The sequence below is a fragment of the Genypterus blacodes genome, unplaced genomic scaffold, assembly GCF_046128005.1.
Source record: "Genypterus blacodes isolate CSIRO-AG114 ecotype Tasmania unplaced genomic scaffold, CSIRO-AGI_Gbla_v1 ptg000299l_1, whole genome shotgun sequence".
NCBI lineage: Eukaryota > Metazoa > Chordata > Actinopteri > Ophidiiformes > Ophidiidae > Genypterus > Genypterus blacodes.
In genome coordinates this window covers 285,001-302,500 of record NW_027467090.1, presented here as the reverse complement: position 1 = coordinate 302,500, position 17,500 = coordinate 285,001, and the positions used below count along the sequence as shown (strand labels likewise).

General features: G+C 47.7%; 1 protein-coding gene across 1 annotated transcript in view; it reads left to right on the top strand.

The window, feature by feature from the left end:
• Positions 1–4,810, top strand: part of ryr2b (ryanodine receptor 2b (cardiac)) — a 49,108-nt gene extending 44,298 nt beyond the window's left edge. The window contains exons 100-104 of the mRNA XM_076137205.1: positions 56–212; positions 500–564; positions 2,566–2,666; positions 3,659–3,710; positions 4,604–4,810. Coding sequence (XP_075993320.1) covers positions 56–212; positions 500–564; positions 2,566–2,666; positions 3,659–3,710; positions 4,604–4,699 — 471 coding nt within the window. The 3' untranslated portion in view covers positions 4,700–4,810. The remainder of the gene's footprint in view (positions 1–55; positions 213–499; positions 565–2,565; positions 2,667–3,658; positions 3,711–4,603) is intronic.
• Positions 4,811–17,500: the final 12,690 nt, after the last annotated feature.

Below are 17,500 nucleotides of genomic sequence, written 5' to 3'. Positions count from 1 at the left end.
CTGTCACAGGCGGTGAAATGGAATAAATGTAAATGTGCTGCTGTCTTTGTTGCAGTGCTACATGTTCCACATGTATGTGGGGGTCCGTGCCGGCGGGGGGATCGGCGATGAGATCGAGGATCCGGCGGGAGACGAGTTTGAGGTGGAGCGGATGGTTTTCGACATCACCTTCTTCTTCTTTGTGATCGTTATTCTCCTGGCCATCATCCAAGGTGAGGCGATGCATACATGCATGAACGGGAAAATCCATGTTGTTTAACACACACACACGAGACACAAACACACGCAGCACACAGACACACAGCTGTCTCTCAGTCTGCCTGGTTGGATTGTTGAATTATGAATGTGAGGGAAACACAGAAATATCTCTTCATCCCTTTGAATCCCTTATTTTCTCTGACATCTGTCAATCAAAACACAAGAACAGTGGTGCGTGCCGACACACACACACACACTCACACACACACACAAACACACGCTCTTGTGCCTTCTCTTCCAGGCTTGATCATCGATGCCTTCGGGGAGCTGCGTGACCAGCAGGAGCAGGTGAAGGAGGATATGGAGGTGAGGTCTGAAACTCTTCTCTCTCTCTCTCTCTCTCTCTCTCACACACACACACAACAACACAAACTCAAGATAAAAACAACAACAACGACTCCAAAACAGAGGCTCCATCTTCAGCCACGCCACAGAAACACACGGCGATTAGAGTTCGCCTAACATTACGTGTTTATGTTGGCTGGAGGAGCGGCTGTTCATTAGTGTGTGTGCGTGTGTGTGTGTGTGTGTGCGTGTGTGTGTGCGCGTGTGTGTGTGTGTGTGTGTGTGTGTGTGTGTCTCTCTGTGTGTGTGTGTGTGTGTGTGTCTCTGTGTGTGATGAAGCAGAGATTCAGAGGTTGGCGGAGGTTGTTGTCGTGGGAAACGGCGGCACCATTTGTCGTTAATGAGAGGATGCCATTATCTCTGTGCCCTGGATAATGACTGGGCAGTAAGTAGAGTCGGTTTAATGGGGCGAAAAATAAACCACTATAACATCATTGAAACGGTCAATAAGCAAAGATGGAGGACACGAACGCCGTTTTGATCCAATGTGCTGTCAAGACACCGACACTTTGCGGTTTAGGGCTGGTTTGTTTTGCCGACACACACACACACACACACACACACACACGACCGCCTCGCCTACACGATTACAGTGTGGAGAGATAATAAGTAGAGAATAAACGCAGGACACGAGACAGAGGCCGTGCGTTTAAGAGGACAGAAGGCTGCAGCGTGAGTGAAAACGACGGGGAAGAGACGACGGCGACATAACAGGACGGATCATTCACACAATCCAGAGTTGAGGCTTATGAGTGAGAGTGACAGCCTTACATGCACGGATCGTTCCATCCTTAAATATCAATTTGTGCCTCAGACGCAGCGACACAAGGAGACGAGATGCTCAGAGAGTGTGGCAGGAAGTGGATCAGGTCTCAGCCAGAGGGAGGAGGAGGAGGAGGAGGAGGAGGAGAGACGTCCCCCAGGAGGCTCTCTTACTCCAGACTGTACTATACAAGTTGTGACATGATATCATTTTATGCACTGAATGTGAGAGACGGACAAGATTCCCAATTTCTATCCAGAGAGGAGGAACAGATGAGGTGTGTAGATGTGTGTAGATGTGTGTAGATGTGTGTCTCCTGTGTCTCATGGTGTCTCAGAGTACAGTTCTGCTCTCTCATCTATTTACCTTGGTTGTAATTTCTGAATTTGCGCCATCCCATAATTAGACAGAAGGTAAAGAGGCGTTAGGACATAAGAGTCAAAGGAAGGAGGGATCAGGAGAGATCCAGAGAGACAACAGAATCATCTAACCTCAGCCTGGAGGTCATTTAGATTAGACCCCACGTGTTTCAGGTGGAATGAGTCACGACACAGAGCAGGCGGTCACACAGGCTGGAGCAGACACACACACACACACACACACACCTCACACTGTCAGTGATCTGACCTCATCTCTCAAAGATTAAAGATTTTCATCCTTAAATCTTCACGGGGTGTTTCCTTTACCACTTAAAAGCAGAGAATGTGTGTGTGTGTGTGTGTGGGGGGGGGGGGGCTCATCCTCACTCCAGGACAGGAGAGACCTCAGGTTCAGTCTCTAGTCGCCCCCCGTCGGACACAGATGGCAACATACAGTGTGTTTGTTTGTGAGCCTCTTTCGTTTCTCACTATTTCTGATGTAAACACAAAGACTCCTTACTTCATGACTGACATGACCCCTCCAGTTTATCTGTGCAAACACAACTTCTCTGCTGAGCTCATGTCAATCTATCAATATGTTCTTCAGCAGGAGATCATCCATGGTCAGCACATTCCATACCTCCTCCAAGCCTCCTCAAGTGTGAACAAAGGGTCAAGGAGCTCTTGTAGAGAACATGGAGCGTCAACACTGTTTACTTCTCTTTGGCAACATGTCCAGACCCATTCTGTGATTTGTCTCTCTCTCCCTCTGTCTCTCTTTCTCTCTCCCTCTGTCTCTCTTTCTCTGTCTCTCTCTCTCTCTCTCTCTCTCTTTTGCAGACCAAATGCTTCATCTGTGGCATAGGGAGTGAATACTTTGACAAAGTCCCTCACGGCTTCGAGACTCACACTCTGCAGGAGCACAACCTGGCCAACTACCTGTGAGCAGCTCTCTCCTCTCTCCTCTCTCCTCTCTTCTCTCTCCTCTCTCCTCTCTTCTCTCTCCTCTCTCCTCTCTCCTCTCTTCTCTCTCCTCTCTCCTCTCTTCTCTCTCCTCTCTCCTCTCTCTTTTCTCCTCTCTCCTTTCTTCTCTCTCCTCTCTCCTCTTCTCTCTCCTCTCTTTTCTCTCCTCTCTCCTCTCTCCTTTCTTCTCTCGTCTCTTCTCTCGTCTCTTCTCTCTCCTCTCCTCTCTCTTCTCCCTCCCCTCTTCTCTCTCCTCTCTTCTCTCTCCTTTCTTCTCTCTCCTCTCTTCTCTCTACTCTCTCCTCTCCTTTCTTCTCTCTCCTCTCTCCTCTCTTCTCTCTCCTCTCTCCTCTCTTCTCTCTCCTCTCTTCTCTCTCCTCTGTTCTCTCTCCTTTCTTCTCTCTCCTCTCTCCTCTCCTTTCTTCTCTCTTCTCTCTCCTCTCTTCTCTCTCCTCTCTTCTCTCTCCTTTCTTCTCTCTCCTCTCTTCTCTCTCCTCTCTCCTCTCTTCTCTCTCCTCTCTTCTCTCTCCTCTCTTCTCTCTCCTCTCTTCTCTCTCCTTTCTTCTCTCTCTTCTCTCTCCTCTCTTCTCTCTCCTCTCTCCTCTCTTCTCTCTCCTCTCTTCTCTCTCCTCTCTTCTCTCTCCTCTCTCCTTTCTTCTCTCTCCTCTCTTCTCTCTCCTCTCTTCTCTCTCCTCTCTCCTTTCTTCTCTCTCCTCTCTCCTCTCTCCTCTCTTCTCTCTCCTTTCTTCTCTCTCCTTTCTTCTCTCTCCTCTCTTCTCTCCTCTCTTCTCTCTCCTCTCTCCTCTCTCCTCTCTTCTTTCTTCTCTCTCCTTTCTTCTCTCTCCTCTCTCCTCTCTCCTCTCTCCTCTCTTCTCTCTCCCCAGGGTTCATTTCTGCCACAATTTCACCCAAAACATTCAGCGGAAGTGTGAACTCCACTAATTAAACTCCTCTGCTGCTGCGTCCTCAGATTCTTCCTCATGTACCTCATTAACAAGGATGAGACGGAACACACGGGGCAGGTACGCGTCCAACAACACACACACACACACACACACATGGCTCTGACAGCACTTAAACAATTCCTCCGGTTCTTCTCTCCAAACTTCTCTCCACCTGCTGCGACTCTTTCACAGCTTTAATGCTTTATTACTCATTTCATCTTCATCTTCATCTTCAAATGAACCCAACGTAATGTAACCTTTCAAACTAAAATGCACAATGAGCCCCGAAAGCCACATTTCAATCACGGCACGCATGTTGTAAAATAATAAGCAGTTAAAAAAAAAGAATAGAGTGGAAATCAGATTCTGCTAATTGAAGTCGCTCATAAAAATAAAGATCCAGGTGTGAAGCTTCTCTTGTTCTCTGCTTCTTTCCCCTCCCATGCCGTGTTAAAGCTGCACATTAACATACAGATGCAGGCGCCGTAGGGTCAGGACTCACGCACACGATACGTCAATTAGGAGAATGATGTATTTTCTCTCTTCTCGCTGCCATTTCCATGTAATCTTCCTCAGAGATGTCACCAGAGAAGAAGAAGTCTAATTGGTTTCATATTACAACATTCAGCTCGCAGGCTTTTTTATCTCCGAGCCGCCAGAAACGCATCACGGCTCTGATTGATTGGAGGAAAGGGAGGGAAAATATCGCAAATTTATCAGCCTGAGACGTTTTTGATGCAAGTTGTAAAAACTGCGACAGATTGGAGGAACTCGTCCCCAGATAACGTGTGTGTGTGTGTGTGTGTGTGTGTGTGTGTGTGTGTGTGATAAAGTGTGTGTTATGTATCAACCTGAGCCGCCGCCGCCTCGCATCATCACGCTGCACCACGCCGCGTCACCCAATCAGTTCGCCGTCCAATTAGGCCCTTTGTCATGACAACATTCCTGATTTTGTTCTGGACTTTTTCCAGGAATCCTACGTGTGGAAAATGTACCAGGAACGTTGCTGGGAATTCTTTCCTGTGGGAGACTGTTTCCGTAAGCAATATGAGGATCAACTGGGATGAAAGCTGAGAGATCTATGGCTCCTACATCAGTGTGTGTGTGTGTGTGTGTGTGTGTGTGTCTGTGTGTGTGTCTGTGTGTGTGTGTGTGTGCTCATGTAATCAGTTTTCTGTGTGCGGTGATGTTTACAGGATCCATTTTTCTACATTCTTATCTTCTAAGTGCTGAAATAAAAAGTCCAAATGTTTGAATAAAGCGATGTCACAGATTTTGTTCCGTGGCTCTGCATGCTGGATTTGTTTCTGTTTGCTGGATGGAGCCATTTCTCTCTCTCTCTCTCTCTCTCTCTTGCTCGCTCTCTCTCTCTCTCTCTCTCTCTCTCTCTCTCTCTCTCTCTCTCTCTCTCTCTCTCTCTCTCTCTCTCTCTCTCTCTCTCTCCCCCCTCGAGTGACACGGAGATAAACACTCTCCCTCCAGCGTCTCTCCCTCTCACACTCCTTTTCTCTTCTCCAGCAGTCCCTTGTCTTATTGTCTTCCTCTTTCCCGGGTTCCTCCTCCTCTTCCTCCTCTCCTCTCCCTCTCCCTAACCCGGTTGTTGCCTTCACATTACAGAGCCGGCCCGCTCGCCGCTCCTCAGGTCAATATTTCCGCCTGTGGAAATGGATCCTGGGGCTTAGCGGTGTGATGGATGCCTGTCTCTCACAGAGCTCAGGAGCTCCTCTGGGCTTCTCCTGGCCCGTGACTCATTTCACTGCCTCGCCGTGTCCTGGTTGGTTAAACTCTCAGGGTCTCGGCGACGTGCCAACCGCAGATCTGTGAAGGTCGAGCACAGACGCAGGTAGTCGGGTAATGACGCGGCGCCGTGTTGCTTTTAGCGCTGAAGAATAGCAGAGATGACGTTAGGAACTGTTTAAAGATGCTCAGGAGAAAGGAAAGGCCTTGGTTGTTTTCTGAAAGAGCTCACTAATGAGATTTAGCAGAGAATATCCTGTGATGTAATGTTTCCTCCCACAGTCACAAATCAAGTCTCTTCTAAGTTGACACAGGTGCTGATTCACTTAGTTCCATTTCTGCTGTGCTTCCAATGGGATGTTCCTGATCCTCCATGTTGTTGTAACCGTACTGTCTCATGTTCAACCTGGGTCTGAGATGCAGGAGCAGCTGTGCATTGAGCCGTCTGCTTCTGTTCCCGCCTCCTCACACACAGTCGCCTCACACAGCCGGATCGATTTCCTCACAGGCACACATGATAGCTTCCAGCTCCACACACTGCAGTAACCCTGTGAGTAGGTTGCCATATCAACCTGTATACAAAGCTCAGGGAATGGGAAACCCTTCCACAAACCAAAACTCATTTCATTTGAAAATGAATCCTCTCCTAGTGTGTATGAAACCCCATCATACCTTCATAACATCGATCCTGCCGTCTCTATCAGCACAGATCCTTGCGTTAGCCTGAATGTCGTGGGGAAATTTAGCAGAAGCTTTCCACCAATCGGTTTGGTTTATGTAAAATGAGAGGAATCCATTTCCCCACAAACAACCCAATCTAAATAAACGTTCAGTAGATAATTGCTATATCCGCTGGATGAAAAGCTATGGTGGGCATGATGGATGTTGGCTCCTGGCTGCCAGGCTTCCTCTCTCCTCTTCATGGACTTCTCATTCAGTGGTTGCGTAATCCTGAGCCCAGAAGCTCAGACTGTGGTTTGAGCTGTGCTGCATCACTCAGCGGGCGAGTTTACTCAGAGTAGGAATCGTAATAAAGCAGCACGGCAACACTTCTGTGTGGAGGTTCGCCTGCAGACGAGTCCTCTGTTGATGTAGAAGGGATGAGGAGTGTGTGTTGACCTTCAAACCTGAAGAAGACAGTGGTGTTGTGGTACAGCAACAATGCTTCACTTTACAGCTTCTTTGTATCTTTACAGACATTAATATGTTTCTGTGTTAGATTGTTCCTTCCCTCAGGTTTCCACAGAGCTTTGAAGGCTTCTGTGACTCTATGTTCCTGAGGATCAGGTGTGCTGTTACAGACGTGTTACTGAAGGCCAGCGGCTCTGTCAGTGACACAAAGATCTTATAAAGCCATGTGACCCTTTGGCACAGAAGCAATCATAACTAATGGATCTTGCCGTCCTGCGCATTGCTTTCCCTGGGAAATCAATGAGCTATAGATTCATCATCCCGACCCCTCAGCTCTGTGTTCTTCATAAACATGATGATGTCGTGCTGTATGGACGGCCTACGGGAGGAAAGCTTGCAATTATACATGTGGCTGCTGTAAGGTGGGCACAGAACAGCTGTCTATGCAGAGAGGGCATGCTGGAGTGATTACATACGTGTGTGTGTGTGTGTGTGTGTGTGTGAGAGAGAGGGATCATTCCTCACATCACCTCCATTACTTGTTGTCTCGGCGATGTTGCCTCTGCACTCAAACACATCAAGTAAATGTATCATGAGATGTAAATCAATAAAAGGTGACAGGAGGGAGGGAAGGTGGCGAGAGAAGCTGTGGTTTCATTCAAACACGGGGCCCGACTCCATTGTTCTGTTCTCACTGCCGTCTTTCAGACTAGGACACTTTCCCTCACATCAAAAGTAGTCTGCTGTCTGTGGAAACCTTCTGTAATTGTCTCTCCTCCTCCTCTTCCTCGCCTGGCAGTTGTGACTCCCTTACAGGAAGCAGCCATCGTTGTCAGAGGAGTTTGATGGACGGTGCCGTTAGGCCCGGTTATCTTCTTGACATTATGAGTTTGCAGGGGTCTGTTACTCATGCGTGCACTCTTTTCCTAAACTCTCTCTCTTTATTCCACCTCTTCTTCTTCTCAGAGCCGCTGAGCTGTCAGAGGAACAGGTGAAGCCTGCCTGCTGGGGACGACACGGATGAAGGCGTTCTCTCTCTTGGTCATGCATGGACAATGAGGCAGGAGATGGAGTTTTATTCTTTGATACTTTATTGGGTTAGAGGTTCATGAGACAGTGAGAGGATAAAGGTTTAGTCCTGCCATGAAGAAGAACTGATGGATGTTGGACACTGGATACCTACCCATGCATAGATTAGCTTAACAACCAGTCCAGTGTGGTGATAAGCAGCACACGGTGACACGCTGAGCCCCGCCCCCTTCTTTAGTTTAGAGTTAACGTTGTACATAGAATCAATCTCATTCTGCATATCAGCAAATCCATCCCTCATCAGCTGTGATCACATCGATGTTATTTAGATTAGATGAGGTTTGTTGTTTATCGCCCAGACCAGGCGTCACATCTGAGCCGTGACCGTCCCACACTCTGGGCTCTGCTCCTAAACTCGCCCTCCATCAGACACTCTGCTGCCCCCTTAAGAGTTCATCAATGACTTTGCCCTCATCAGTCTGATCCATTAGTCTTTGACCCCAGCTGGAGCTTCTTTACATTCACACACTCTCCTCCTCTCTCATCTGTGGCTATGTTCTGCTGCACTACATTCCCTTCTCTCCTCCTCCTCCTCCTCACTTGCCCATTCAGCTGGTGATCTCTCATCAGTATATCCTCTTCATCAATCTCATCCTTGGCACCTGGAGTTAACCCATAATCAATGCAATCACCCTGAAGTAAAAGCTCTTTACAACCAAACCTTACTATTGACTTCTGATGGTTTTTGCAATATGAAGAAATTACCGACTGGCCTATTGGTGCATCGGTGCAGCATCAGTGTGTGAGAGCAGCCCTGTGTGAAGAGGAGGAGAAGGAAGGACGGGACACAGACAGGTGCGTGTCAGCTGAGGATAACATGTATATTTATAACATGTTTAACTGAAGCTCGCCGCTCCAAAAAGCTTTAAATGCAAAAGCCTTCCATTTCCTATTTCATACATCAGCTGAGGACTTCATCTTTATATGGTTTTATATTCCCGTGACCAAACAGAGTCCTTCAGAGGACAAAAACATTTAAATGTAGTCAAATCATTCAAAAACTTTGAAGTCCAAAGCAGCCAGAAGGTCACAGCTCCGTCTTTACTTCTCCACTCTGTGATGTTAGGATGAAGCTCAGGTGGAAGTGAAGGATGAGTGAGTCAGATGATCTCTCCAAAGGATCCTGAGCTGCTTCATTATTCAATAGATTTCAGGGAAGAACTGGCAAACTACACAGACATGGAGAGATGAGTATTAGTAAGAAGCCTGGAGGCGTCGGTGTTATTCTGACTGCTCCACGCCCCTAAACCTCTCCTTTCTCTCTCACACACCTCACACACGTCTCCTCATTCCACTCAAACCCACAGACAGATTCTTACTGATCGACTGATTGAGCCGACTCAGATGTCTCGGCCAAAACTGTCCCTTGGATCCAAAATGGAAGCGTCTGAACCGAGTCTCCATCGCTCCCCGATGTGACGGCACCAACAAGTCAGGAATCAAACAAAATAAAAGAAATAGTTTTTGCCAGAGAGGAGCTTTAATATCAACATCACCTCCTGTTTATCTTCACACAGACTGAGTTACAAATGATTTGTAATGATTCTGTTCTTACAAAGAGAGATACATTCTTAAACTGAAGTCCAAAGACTTTAAACAGGATATGTTATTGTTTTTGTACAGAATTTTCTATTTCAGAATTTGGCTTCTTTGTTTTCACCCAGGGTGCACATTAGTGCTCCAGCAAGGTCGAGATATTGGTTCCCTTGATGTCCTCTTTTAGACTCCAGTAAGAGGTGTGTGTGTGTGTGTGTGTGTGTGTGTGTGTGTGTGTGTGTGTGTGTGTGTGTGTGTGTGTGTGAACCACCAAATCTGCCTGAACATCTTCCTGCTCCTCTCACATTCCAGCCTTCAATCATCGTTGACTGCAAACGTAAAACAGGATATTTTCCTGATATCTATACGGCTTTTAAATTGCGTCTGGTGTATATTTCTCCTTGTGTCACATCTCTGTGTCACCGCTCCTCTCTGGACGGGTTTCTCAGCTTTGACTCGTGTCTTCTCTCCTGTCAGAGGGCAGAACCTCTCCCCCTCTCTCATTTCAACTTTAATTTTCTAAGAGTAACTGTCTTCCAGTAAACAAGCCTCGCCCCGCCCCTCTGCATTACCATATAGATTGCACAACTTCATGCCAGCAGACAGAGAAAGCCAATTACTCAATGAGGCTAAAAGAGGCGAGAGGAAAGAGGAAAGAGACGCCACGGCCCAGCAGCCGTCCCTCAAGATCCTGGGTTCTTCGCACACTGATCTGTCTCACACACATGTCAGAGCAGACAGGTGCAGCTATTCATGATTGAAATGGGAAAATTGGCTCACTCCTAGGTGAGACCAGGCCATCGGGAAATGACCCAATCTCCAGCCAAGAGGAATTATCTGTTCTCCCAAAGAAGTCAGGATAGTGGGAGAAATGTTTTTTTGGCTGTAATGATTTATGATTTTCCTTTAGCCCTTGATTCTTTAGTTCCTCTGAAGTAGGTCAGCTCACCTGGAGCCCACAGAGATGAACATCAACATTAGTCTGACTTAAGATTGTATCGAATATGAAGGGAAAGAAGACTTTGATCCAGAGTCCACAGACACAAAGTCAGCTGTGTGGACATCTGGCTGTGTGTGTGTGTGTGTGTGTGTGTGTGTGTGTGTGTGTGTGTGTGTGTGTGTGTGTGTGTGTGTGTGTGTGTGTGTGTGTGTGTGTGTGTGTGTGTGTGTGTCTCAGCCCATTGCAATTTTCATTTTATTACCCAGGGATGTTAAACTCTGAATTCAAATGAAGTTATTACATTTTTATTGAATTTGGATCACATAGTTTGTAGTTTTGTATTTCCCCTCATTGTTCAGTAACTTGTTTCCCTCACATGATATCACTTCAGACCTTCCTCCCCTTCCTCTCCTTCCTCTCCCTCTCTCCTGGCAGCCTTCCTGTCCCTCACAACAATCTGGCAAACAAGTGAGACTTGAGTAAAACCCCCCCACTTTCAGGGAGAAACCCTCCGCATCAATAAGGGAGATGGCAGAGTGATACGGGTCTTAAAGTATCACGGCCCGATCAATCAGGTTTAATACTTGGCAGATCATTTAAAGGGGATCAGCTCAGATCATCGTGTCCTGATGGAGAAACACAGAGAGGCAGAGAGACTGAAAACTCTCATACCTTTTATGGTGTAAGGTGTGTTTGGAATGCATGAGGGGGTCTCTGGCCTGATCACACACACACACACACGCACACACACACACGGGGAGAAGTCAGCTCCTTCCCGACGTTGATCTGGGCGCAGTAATGTGACGACAGCTGCTCATGCAACATGCAAACCCGACCTGCTGCTGCTGCTCCTTCACACATTTCATGCTTTCTGCCAAAACTCTGTCATTACCTCCAAAGAAACGCACCGCAGAAATCATGAATGAAAACACAAACCTGCCTGCCTGCCTGCGTGTGTGTGTCTCTGTGTCTGTGTGTGTGTGTGTGTGTGTGTGTGTGTGTGTGTGTGTGTGTGTGTGTGTGTGTGTGTGTGTGTCTGTGAATGAACGATAACCCTGCGGCGCTTTCATACCCGGCCAGCGCTCAGGTCGGACCGGGTTTTAGCGGCGAGGCGACTGAACAAGAATAAAAGCATGAATGTCTGGCAGGTGCGCTTGTTTGTGCGGTTTCCTCACACGACCCAGAAGCCACACCGGGGGAACAAACGCACTCAGTCAACCACCTGAAAAGCCTTTACCTAAAATAGAGGATTCACTTTAAATCCTGGACGTGTAAAGCTGTATTGATTTGTCCAAGCCAGCGTAGTTTGTCCCCGTTTCTTTGATGTTGTTGCCGTCGGCTCTGATTCGCCGCCACGCGCGGTCGCCGTAAATCAGGACGCCAACGATCCCTCGCCTTAGAAAAAATAAGAAGAATGGAGAGACGCTCGCTCGTCGGCCAAGGTCAGGCCGAGTCCCTGCCTCTGCCCACAGGGACTCTGCCTGACTGGAGCTCAGGGGGATCCCATCAGCCTCACTGACTGATACTCATCTACCAACCATTTCCTCCGGGGTCAGAGTTCAGGCAGGTTCCCTCGGAGTGTTGAGAGCTGTTAGATTAGATTGCTTGTCACTCACAGGCGGCGAATTCAGCGAATAACAAAGATCCTCCCTGTCTTCTGTGCCGGAGCTCGTATCTCTGATATCGATTCCATTCTTCGCAGCTATGCTGGCGCCGATCAAAGAATGATGTCACTCTGTATGTTTACACGCTCACTGCTCTTCCTGATCCTGAACACTGGATGTGCTGCACATCATTCATAGCTTAAAGTCATGCATTAAAGTTGTAAGATGCAGTCAATTGGATCACCAATCAGCTGACTTGGCCTGTAAGTGGAAACATGCAAGCCAATAGTTTCTATGCTTAAGTATTGATTAGCTGCCACATAATTACCACATTGCCACGTGATTAGCTGAACAATGGAAGTCTTAATGTGTTGTAAGTGTTGTGTGTAACGGCTCAGCTCTCTTACATCCAGTTTCAATCTATTTCCTTGCCAGACTGAGCCGTTTGTCCCAACAACAAACCTTTCTGTCGACTTCTGTAGCGACGGAACCAAAACTTTCATCCACTCACTTCAGAAGTGTGTGTGTAACGCTCACACAGAGGTCCAGATGAGGTCCAGATGTGCCTCTCCAACACGCTGCAATCAAGCCTGAGCTCTGCCGGGGGTTCTGATCCGTTGCTTTGTCGTGTGATTCGGATGGACGGCCATTGTTTGTTATCTTTGTCATTGTTTTGAAAGATATCTTTGTTCTTCCTGCTGCCTTCTTAGAGGACACATGAAGGAGATCTCCACTGAGCGCTCTGATCAGTCGCTGTCCGAACGCAGACGTGCACAAGTCAAGATGGTGATGAGGATGAGGATGATGAAGGGCCTGTTGGAGTGCTGGCAGACAGAATAGGACTCCAGCCTTCATCCTGCACTTTTAAATCCTCCCCGAACCCTTTAAGTAAGTATTTAGGAGAGAGAAGCCCGGCTAATCCGATGTGAGTCGTTGCCGTGGAGGACGGAGCCGCTGTGCCTCCCAGCTGCCGGGCCTGTTTGATAAATATCACACGTCTGCAGGAGCACAACGCCTCTGAAAGCAGGAACAAAAGGCCCAATAAACGCCACTTAAGAGGCGTTCAAGCACCTGGAATTTCTATGGATTTTCCTGCCAGCGTGAGTCAGACTCAGCCGGCTGCGTTGACTTCTACCTGCAAGACAAGTTATTGAAAGATTGCCAGGAGAGACTCTGACACATCCTCCGTTTGGGTTTAGCATTTTTACCACATTTGGCGACAGGAGAACTCCAAAAAGCCCATTTTAGTCCGAATTCTAGACAAAATTCTGATTATTTTGGATAAAAGACGAGCTTGAAACTTTTTTCTGCCCGCGGCTCCTTTTGAAGAACTTTCTGTGCCACGCCGGGAACGTTCTGTGGCAACGATAAGAGTGTGTGTGTGTGTGTGTGGCCATCGGTGGAGGCGGCAGTGTTCCCAGATGAGTGTGTGTGTGTGTGTGTGTGCTTGTTTCATCTGTCAGTAAGTCTGTCACTGTCTCTGTCACTGTCTCCGTCTCTCTGTGTCCTCCCAGCATCACAGACCAGGAGCCCAGAGAGAGAGAGAGAGAGAGAGAGGAGAGAGAGAGAGAGAGGAGTTAACAGTTCCAAACCGTGTAGCCGTCAGTGAGGATCTCAGGTGAGATGCTGGGACGTCGCTCCTCTGTAATCCCTTTGGTGGCGTGGATCAGCTGAGACACAGTCGAGTCTCTGCTGCCTCGTTTGAATGCAGATGGTCTTCGTCTCTCCGTCTCTACTCGGCTCTTTGGTCATATTTAATGCATTAAGTCCAGTAAAAAGAGAAGAAGTGAATTCTCCCCTCGGGTTGTGAGGCGAGCAGGGACTTAGTTTGCATGAGGAGGAGCAGGTAGGACTTCCTCTTCCTCTTTATTTGGCTCTCCACTCGCCGCCTGTGGAGCTGCGGCGGGCGACTGAGGGCTGCGCTCAAAGTCGGCCTGGCTAATTCCTTTACAAGATCCCGACGCGGTTTGATTCATTCATCCTTCAAAGTCAAAGAGGGAAGAGAAAACAGGAAAAGGGAAGAACGTTCACACAAAATCCAGCTTTTAACGCATGTGTGTGTGTGTGTGTGTGTGTTGGACTTTGGAGCTGATTTGCCTCCAATACGTCTTTAGAGAAAACACTTGAGGAGTTCTTCTGCTTCTCCAGGCTGAGCTTCCTCCTCAGTGTGTGTGTGTGTGTGTGTGTGTGTGTGTGTGTGTGTGTGTGTGTGTAATGACTTTGCTTAATCTGACTAGGATCATTCCACACCTCTAGTCCTGACTGTTATTGATCGTGCTTCTCTCTTTATCAGTCCCAAACAGTTGCCTTTCATTGTCAGCTTTCCATTCTGCCTTTATCACTCTTCCTCACACACACACACACACACACAGATCCTCACACACACTGCTGCTACCCCGGCTCCTTTGTGTGGAGTTAATGAGCTTCAGAGTGCAGGGTGACGGACAGTTGCTACGCTATTGGAAGCTTCTTGATTGTCCGGTTCCTTTGACCTCGCCGTGACCCTTCGCACCTCCAAACCGCCAATTTTGGATCCAATCCCGACCCCCTCAGGTGACTATTCCTCACAATATCCCCGGCCCCGCTCCTCCCCTCCCGTAGATGCACCGTGCCGGGGGCTCGTATGACAAATCCCTTTCGGTTTCCTTAAAGGGAAGCGAGCGAGGAGGAGGAGGAGGCACAAGACGCCGCCTCTGACTTTAGCAACTTTAATTGTCTCTGCAAATTGGACTTAATTTGTCAGCGGAAATTGTATTATGATGATTGGCACAGGAGGAGATGAGAATTTCCAGCGTGCCACGCCGCTCTGCCACACTTCACCAGGGCGCAATTTAGAGAGCGAGTGGAGAAACGTGTTAGGAGCCGTCATCTGGAAGAGGAAGCAAACACTCACTCTGCGTGTTTCTGCCTCTCTGTTTGTCTCAGCTTTACACACACGCCTCACTTTCACATCAACACTTGTTTTCTTTGGCCCAGCAGGGGAATCAATCCTGTGTTTGCCGTCTGTAGATTTGTTTTTGTGAAGCCCGGAACAACAGAAAAAGGAAACATACCTTGAGTTTGGCATTGAGCCGGAGTTAAAAAGCTCCCAGTGCCTCAGCCGCTCACATTAGGATTCAAATGTTCAGATTTGTGCTTCAGCTGCCTCGTAATTACACAAACTCCACAGGGGGGGAGGGGAGGGGGGGGGGGGGGCTCAAACACACAAACACATGAATAATGGAACGCAATCAAAACCAGCGGCCTTGCCATGAATAATACCTGCATGCTTGTTGTTGGAGGCGTTAAATCGTGTCTGTCTGCTCGGGAGGAGAGACTCTCTCTCTTTCTCTCTCTCTCTCTCTCTGTTTGGATGTTGATGTTTCACACACTCCTCCCAGTGTGGGGCGACGGGGGGAGCCTTCATTTTGTCTTTCAACCTGGCAACCTCTCCTCCAAAGAGATGCCAGGCTTGCTCAGGAGTGTGTAGACTCAGATAAAAGCTCCTGCCTCATGAATATGAAGTGAAGGTTGCAGGTTCTCTCTCATCTTCCTGGTTGACGTCACACACATGCTGAGATCCTAACCGTCTCTTACCTCAGCTCTGGTTCTTACCTGCTCTCCATTTGGCCTGGATAATTGGGCCATTATCCCCTGCATGGACCTGTTGCAGCACAATAATTACCCACAGGTCCATTTGGCCTGAACGCTCATTTGTCCCTCAGTCGGTATCAGCTGCAGCCGCACAATCATGGGGAAGTGCTGGCAGATTGCACCGAAGCTGAGCCCGAGTGGAGTGGACACTTCATTTGCTGTGTGTGTGTGTGTGTGTGTTTGTGTGTGTGTGTGTGTGTGTGTGTGTGTGTGTGTGTGTGTGCGCATTATTACCATGTTTCACTGTGATGTAGACGGTTTTGTAATAACCGGGCGTATCGGATGATTGATTTATAATAAGCTGCAGGATGTTTAATGACATTTTCATTCATAACACAGAGAGCAACCAGAGAGCAACCAGAGAGCAACCAGAGAGCAACCAGAGAGCAAGGTTTTGGAATACGACCCTGACGCAGTTTGAGTTTTCAGCCACCACAAAACTCCAACGTCCACAGAGCAGATGAGATCAGTGTGACAGTGTGAGAGTGTGTGAGAGTGTGTGAGAGTGTTAGAGTGTGTTAGAGTGTCCATGCTGCCTATGTGCTGCATCACAGTCTGCATCTGCTTTACAGTCCAGCCCTCCAGAACAAAAGCCTCCTGAATGTCACCGCTGCAGTTTGGTACATGGCCGTGCATGTGTGTGTGTGTGTGTGTGTGTGTGTGTGTGTGTGTGTGTGTGTGTGTGTGTGTGTGTCACAGTCTCGGTCTTGGTCTCGCCTTCATGGATGTTATTTGCACCGGTGTGGTTCTGCGATCAGACACACATCAGGAGCCTGGAACAGCGGCAACGTGGTACTAATGCACACACACACACACACACACACACACACAAAAGCATAAATGATTTAATGGGACACAGGAAGGACGCGTCAAGGTGGAGATTAGATTTGAAGACTTTGAATAGAACGTTTGCTTCAGTTCTAAGCCCGTGTGTGTGTGTGTGTGTGTGTGTGTGTGTGTGTGTGTGTGTGTGTCTCTGTGTGTGTGTGTGTGTGTGTGTGTGTGTGTCTGTGTGTGTGTGTGTGTGTGTGTGTGTGTGTGTGTGTGTGTGTGTGTGTGTGTGTGTAAGTTTCATATTTCTCCTTTATAAATGTTTACATCACATTTGAATTCACATCACATTTTATACCCATGAAATCTGAAAGTGCTGTCAGCTGAAAACTTGAGACTTTCCCTCTCAGGGAGTGAGAAGAATGATGTATTATATTACATTACATTACATTATATTGTATATATTATTCAGAAATGAAAGCATGAATTTTTAAAGATCTAGATGGATTCTGTGTTCCCTTATTGAATCTCTGCCTGCTGCTGTAAGAAGGCGGTGCAGAAACGAAACAAACAGGTTCTGTATGTTGAGTACATGATCAGCATCCATCATCACTCTGGACCTCCAGCATGTTTGGAGTTATTGAAACTAAAATCAGACGCTACGCCGCCGTGCTGCGTCTGCCTGGGAGGTAAAGAGCTGGGATGAGAACCCATCACAGACCAGACTGTGGGATCCACTGGGAACAAGTCAGGCCGGCCAGGACGCCTCTGATCAGGAAGGATTCATGTGCCCAGGACCAGATGTGGTCTTTCAGAAGAGGAGGGGGAGGAGGAGGAGGAGGAGGAGCATATTCATCACCACTTTACTTAACTTAACTTAAGTGCAGCCTGCAGCTCAGCTCCATGTGTGTGTGGTTGAAGGCAGACTAACTGCATACACACTCGTGCATTCTTGCACTGCATCACCTCCGATCCCTCAGATCTCTTTGGGAACTTCCACATCTGGATGTCTGAAGGAGCAAGACCAGCCAAGAATCTGTTCAGGAGACAGAAAGGATGAGCGCCTTTCATTCTTCACCTGCGAGGCTCCACACTTAACCCAGGACATATAAGGGAACTAAAGCACATATAAGGGAACTAGAGCACATATAAGGGAACTAAAGCACATATAAGGGAACTAGAGCACATATAAGGGAACTAAAGCACATATAAGGGAACTAAAGCACATATAAGGGAACTAGAGCACATATAAGGGAACTAGAGCACATATAAGGGAACTAAAGCACATATAAGGGAACTAGAGCACATATAAGGGAACTAAAGCACATATAAGGGAACGGCTCTCTATTCTTATTCATCCTTCCACTTATTCCTCTTTCTATCGTTTGTTTTCTCACTGTCACACACACACACACACACACACACAC